Source organism: Dipodomys ordii, unplaced genomic scaffold (genome assembly GCF_000151885.1).
Source record: "Dipodomys ordii isolate 6190 unplaced genomic scaffold, Dord_2.0 Scaffold14, whole genome shotgun sequence".
NCBI classification, from domain to species: domain Eukaryota; kingdom Metazoa; phylum Chordata; class Mammalia; order Rodentia; family Heteromyidae; genus Dipodomys; species Dipodomys ordii.
Window position 1 is genome coordinate 14,640,319 of NW_012267230.1, and position 6,250 is coordinate 14,646,568.

General features: G+C 56.2%; 2 protein-coding genes across 2 annotated transcripts in view; one reads left to right on the forward strand and one right to left on the reverse strand.

Moving 5' to 3' along the window:
- The window catches only part of LOC105981887 (brain-specific serine protease 4-like), a 68,338-nt gene that overhangs the window by 6,984 nt on the left and 55,104 nt on the right, over positions 1 to 6,250 (reverse strand). The gene's annotated exons all lie outside the window — the stretch shown is intronic.
- On the forward strand, positions 2,194 to 4,021 carry LOC105982164 (putative serine protease 41). The gene is made up of 2 exons (XM_013011670.1): positions 2,194 to 2,393; positions 3,656 to 4,021. The coding sequence occupies exons 1-2, from the start codon at positions 2,349 to 2,351 to the stop codon at positions 3,896 to 3,898; spliced, it is 288 nt and encodes a 95-aa protein (XP_012867124.1). The 5' UTR covers positions 2,194 to 2,348; the 3' UTR covers positions 3,899 to 4,021.

Here is a 6,250-nt window from a genome sequence, read left to right on the forward strand (position 1 = left end):
TTCTTTTTGCTTATGTGGTGCTGAGGAATGGAACCCAGGGCCTCAGGCATGCAAGGCAAGCACTCTACCACTGAGCCACCTTCCCAGCCCCTTTTCTTTGTGTGATACCTGGGTTTGAACTCATGGCCTTGCGCTTTCCAGGCCAGGTCTGGAGCCCTGGAGTCCCGCCCCCAGCTGATTGAAGCCGGGGAAGACTGCAGAGTGATGGCTTTTTAAATTTATTTTTTAATTTATGTTTGTTTTTATTTTTTTGGTCGGTCGTGGGGCTTGAACTCTGGGCCTGGGTGCTGTCCCTCCCTCTTCAACTCAAGGTGAGCGCTCTACCACTTTGAGTCACAGTGCTACTTCCAGTTTACTGGTGGTTCATTGGAGATAAGAGTCTCACAGACTTTGAATCAGGATCCTCAGATCTCAGCCTCCTGAGTAGCTAGGATTTACAGGCGTGAGCTGCCGGTGTCTGGCTTGTGTTGACTTCGAATAGCGATCACACACACACACACACACACACCCGGGACCCTGGCACAGCTTGAACGGCCCCCTTGGCCTTCCTGTCCCCCAGGAACCAGCCCCTGTCCGCCTATATGGTGCTGCTGGGCTCCATCTCCTCCTACCCAGAGGCCGGCGAGGCGGGCGAGCTGCGGGCCGTGGCGCAGATCTTCAGGCACCCGAGCTACTCGGATGAGGAGCACAGCATGGGTGACATCGCACTGCTGCGGCTGGCCTCTCCCGTCTCCTTCAGTGACCTCATCCTTCCGGTCTGTCTCCCCAAGCCCGGAGACCCCCTGGATCCTGGCATCACGTGTTGGGTCACCGGCTGGGGGTACACCTCTCCGACTCAGAGTAAGGAGGCTCAGAGCCGGGGGTGGGGCACAGGAGGTGGGGGGCTCAGCAGAAGCAGCTGGTCAGCTGTGGAACCCATGCACGAAGAATGGCCACCAGAGGGCGTCCACGAGTCCCCGGCCAGGCCCACCCCTCTGGGCCAGCGTGCGCCTCCGCCACCCCGGTGGCCACGGGTCGCACTGAATGGCCTCCATTCTCCCTGGGCCCTGGTTTCTCGCTGAGATCTTCAGTGCCCCACGTGCTGGGTTGATGCAAGGGTCTTCTGAGGTGTTCTGTCCCTTTCTAACAAGGCTGGGAGCTTATCCACCTTCTTTAGTGTCTTGTGCTAATGTACTGGGGCTCGTGATGAGTGACCTCAAAAGGGCCGGCTCAGAGCCACAGCCGTGAGTTTGTTGTTGTTCAGGGGGTCAGCAGCCTGAGGTGAAGGGCTGTCGGGGCCTCTTGGCTCCCGCTGGGACCGCTCAGCGTCTGACCTCTCCCAGCCTCACTCAGCCTCTCCCCCACCCCAGGCTGTCCCGTCCGTCCGTCCGTCTGTCCATCCATCCACCCATCCACCTGCGCTTCTTACCCTCCCCTGTGTGTTTTGGTGCCCGTGGAGGGCTTGAACTCAGGGTCTCGTGTTCTCCCTGAGCTTTTTTCTGCACAAGACCAGCACTCTTATCACTTGAGCCACAGCTCCACTACTGGCTTTTTGCTGGTTAATTGGAGATGAGTCTCTTGGGTTTGTCTGCTGAGGCTACCTTTGAACTGTGATCCTCAGATCTCAGCCTCCTTAGTACCTGGAATTACAGGCGTGAGCACTTGTGCCCAGCTGACTCATCTTAAGTGACTGATAGTATCCACAGAGCCTCTGTTTCTTTCTCTTAATTTTTCTTGATATTTGTTTATTTAGGAATTTAGTGCTGGTCCTGGGGCTTGGACTCAGGGTCTAGGTGCTGTCCCCAAGCTTTTTTTTTTTTTTTAATCACTCTCAAAGCTCTCATTTTATTGTTTGAGCTGTAGCTCGACTTCTAGTTTTTTGATGCTTAGAGGTAAAAGTCTTATAGGTTTTCCTGCCCATACTGTCTTCAAACTGTGATCCTCAGATCTCAGCCTCCTGAGTAGCTGACGGGTGTGAGCCTTCATAAAAAGTGTGTGTGTGTGTGCGCACGCACAGGCACACACACCATTACCAGGGCTTGAACCCAGGTCCTGGGTGCTGTCCCTCAGGTTTGCCACTCAGGCTGATGAGCCCCAGCTTTTTGGTGGTGAGGCCCTCAGGCCACCACACCTATGCATGCCAGGCAGGGCGGGCCGGGCCGGGGCAGGAGAGAGCTTGCTTATGAATGTGAAGTCCATGGAGGTGGCAGCTGTGTCCCCCTGGCTGAGCTGGGCTCTCCCGTCCCCCAGGTCTCCGGCCCCCCTTCACCCTTCAGGAGGTGGAGCTTCCCCTCATCGCCCGGCAGACCTGTGAGGCCTACTACCAGGGGAACCCGGAGTCCGGCCAGGGGTCCCTCATCCTGGAGGACATGTTGTGTGCTGGCTTCGAGGAAGGCCAGAAGGACTCCTGCTACGTGAGCAAGCCGGGCCCGCCCCCCCGGGGCCCCCAGTCCACAGGCTGTCCCTCCCGCCCCCCCTGTGTCCCCTCAGCCCCCAGTCCACAGGCTGTCCCTCCCCCTCCCCATCACCCCTGGAGATCTTCCAGGACAGAAGACATGTTTATTTGTTGTTTCTTTTCTCTTTGTGGCTGTCCTAGGGTGGGACTCAGGGCCTGGGTGCTCTCTCTGAGCTCTTTGGCTCCAGGCTAGTGTCCCCCCCCCCACGTGAATCACAGCTCTACAGCTGCCTGCTTATTTTGCTGGGTAATTATTTGAGAGAAGAGTTTCACAGAATTTCCTGTCTAGGCCGGCTTTGAACCGTGATCCTCAGATCTCAGCCTCCTGAGTCGCTAGGATGACAGATGTGAGCCACCACATCTGGCTTCTTTTATTTTTTTATACATCTATACACAAGGGTCAATGCAAAAAAAGAAGTTTCCAGGGTAGAGCCCTTGCCTAGGCCTTTTGAAGGCCCCAAGATCCATCCCCAGCATCTCAAAAAAAAAAAAAAAATCAGGACCTGCGGTTTTGTCCTGGATCTTATCTCTACGCTGAAAGCTTTCTTTTAAGAATCTTTAAAAAAAAAATGTCCTCCCACAGGAACTTCAGAGCCTTTGATCACGTTTCCAGCAGTCAGGGCCTACCCTTCAACCGCTCTTGTAAACCCTCTTTATTGTGTTATCTCAAAGAAGAGATTTATTAGATTAAAAAAGGCACCAGCAACACCAACAACACAGACACTCTCCCCTGAGTGCTAACTCTTCTTTTTTTATCGGTTGTGGAACTCAGTGCCTGGCGCTGTCCCTCAGCTCTTCAGCTCAAGGCGAGCGCTCTACCACTTGAGCTACAGCGCCACTTCCGGTTTTCTGGTGGCTTATTGGAGATAGGAGTCTCACGGACTTTCCCGCCCTGGCTGGCTTTGAACCGCGATCCTCAGATCTCAGCCTCCTGAGCAGCTGGGATTACAGGCGTGCGCCCCAGGCAGCTGGCAGATGTTTTCATTTTGTTTTACAGAACAGATTGTGCACACCACAGTACTTGTTCTATGTGCTAGGCATTCCCCTTTTCCCCAGACCTTTGCCACCTTCCAGAAACTCCCATCGATTGCTCTCCCTTCTAGCCCTGGGCGGGACAGTACCAAAGAGGTGAAGGGAGGTGGTGGGGGTGGGGGAAGTCCGTCTCACAGGGAGGCCGGCCGGCCCAGCAGCCTCTACCTCCAGATCTCTCCGTCTCCGCAGGGCGACTCCGGAGGCCCGTTGGTGTGTGATGTGGGCGTGTGGGTGCAGGTAGGGGTGGTGAGCTGGGGGTCCGAGTGTGCCCTGCCCAGGAGGCCAGGAGTTTACACCAACGTCAGCTACTACACGGCGTGGATTGCCAGCGTCCAGAACTCAGCCCCAGGCAGGAGCCGCTCCTCGCCCTCCTCCAGACCGCTGTTCCTGGGGTCCGCCGGTGCTGCCCTCATCTCCCTGTGGCTTCTCTAATGGGTACCATTATCTCAGCCCCCACACTTTGAACTGGTGGTGTCTCCCAACCCCTGCCAGTTGCAGGCGCTCTGGCCGAGGCCCCTTCCTGGGGGCCTTTGTGGGCAGCCACTTGCTGTCCTCCGTCCTCCACCCTCCACACAGATTCCTCTTCAGACTCTTGGGGACCCCTCAGCTAACCCCCGGGCTCTTATTTGTCTCCTCTGGGCCCTGGTCACCCTTCACCCAGGACGGAGCCGCAGGGCGCGGCCTCCACTCCGGGCACTTGGCTGGTTTCTGGGACTCCTGGGCTGGGTGGATCCGTTTCACTGAAGCAATAAAGCCTGGACCTGCGCACTTCCTCCTCTGCCAACTCGCCACAGCTTTCAACAGGGGTCCCCCGAGACACCTCGCCCACACAGGCTCACCCAGGGCTCCCCTTGTTCTCAGAACGGGAGGCCCGCCCACTCTCCCGGGAAGCCCGGTTGCTAGGCCCATGGAGCCGCCTGTGAACGTACCCTGGCGCCTGGGCCCCTACAGGACCGGCGGAGGGGACCACGGAGGGTGGGAGTGGATCCCAGTGGTGCGGGCAGGCTGGGGCTCAATCCCAGGATCTCCTGGGCAGAGAGTTAGGGTCGGTCTCAGTGTCCTGAGGTTCTGATGCCAACCCCAGAGCTGTGGCAGAGCAGGAGTCGGGCCTGCGCCCACCTCAGCTGAGCAGGGACGACCCCAGGTTCCATCCTGAGTGTGAGTGAGTGTGGCCCTGGCTGGGCCGTTCTCAGCTGCTCTTTACTTCCTCTCCCCAGTCCTTCAATTCCCAGCCTTCTCCCCAAGCAATAAAGTTTGTTAAAAGAGTTTCAGCCCTCAAGTTCCAACTCAGTAAACTGGGTGTGGTGGGGCACACCTATAATCCCAGCACTCGGGAAGCTGAAGGGAGCTGAGCTTTGAGTTCAAGGTTAGCGTGGGCTGCGTCGTCTGTTCCAGGCCGGGTGGGGTCCATGCAGCAAGACCTTGCCTCAAAAAGGAAAGAAAGGCTGGGAAGGTGGCTCAGTGGTAGAGCGCTTGCCTAGCATGCATGAGGCCCTGGGTTCGATTCCTCAGCACCACATACTCAGAAAAAGCTGGAAGTGGCACTGTAGCTCAAGTGGTAGGGCACTATCCTTGAGCTGAAGAGCTGAGGGACAGTGCCCAGGCCCAGAGTTCAAGCCCACCACTGACAAAAAGAAAATAAAATCATCTCTCAATTGCTCCTCTTTCCTCAATGTTTCATTCTTCTGCTTTCATACTTGAATACATATTGACCATATTTACCCCTCTACCACCCCATGCACGGATGCCCCCCAGCAGCCGGGTTGTCCCCCTGTTTGCATTTGTAAAGTGTATATTAATTGTACAAAGGGTATTTCTCAGATGCATATCTTATACTTTATTCAGATTAACTTTCTCTTTGGCTCTCTGGTCCCTTCACTCTGCCCCCTATTATTTAACAGTGTTGAATTTCCTTAGGCCATCTTTGTTGATTGAACTCAGGGCCTGGGCACTGTCCCTCAGCTCTTCAGCTCAAGACTAGCACTCTACCACTTGAGCCACTGTACCACTTCCGGTTTTCTGGTGGTCTGTTGGAGATGAGTCTCTTGGCCTTTCTCACCTGAGTTGGCTTTGAACCATGATCCTCAGATCTCAGCCTCCTGAGTAGCTAGGATGACAGGCGTGAGCCCCTGGCACCCGGCAGATGCAGTGTATTTTGATATGATTCATTCTCGGTCACTCTCTTCCCTGCTCCCTTGTACCTCCCCCCCAAACAGTCCACGTTGTTTTGTAACAGGACCTCAAATCAATGCCAATCTGGGCTGCAATCCTCCCAACTGCGCTGCCCGCTCAGCTGGGATGCCAGGTGTGTGCTGCCACACCTAGCTTTTATTAGTTGAGATGAGGGTATTGTGACCTATTGCAGCCCTGAACTGGGACCCTCCTGACCTTTACCTCTTGAGGAGCTGGGAGACAGAGGCTTAGCTGAAGGTATTGCTTTTCTAAAGACATTTCAGAGTCTCTTCCTTCAAGGCCTGTAATTTCGGCACTCTGGGAGGCCAGAGAACCTCGGCTCTGGGCCAGCATGGGTTACTTCGCAAGACGCCGTGTCCAAACACATAATCCCTATGGAGGATGGTGAAGAGAGCTGGGTCTGCGGCCAGGTGCAGCCTGAGCAGAAAGGCTCCAGCCAGCTGTGGGCCCGGGGAGGCCAGGCGGGGAGAAGGCTCAGGGCCGGGGCTGCTCTGCGCCGCCTGTCCTGCAGAGGGCGCCCGCCGCCACCGCCTGCCTTGCACCGCCCGACCTGCAGAGGGCGCCCGCAGTTACCGTCGCCACGCACCGCCC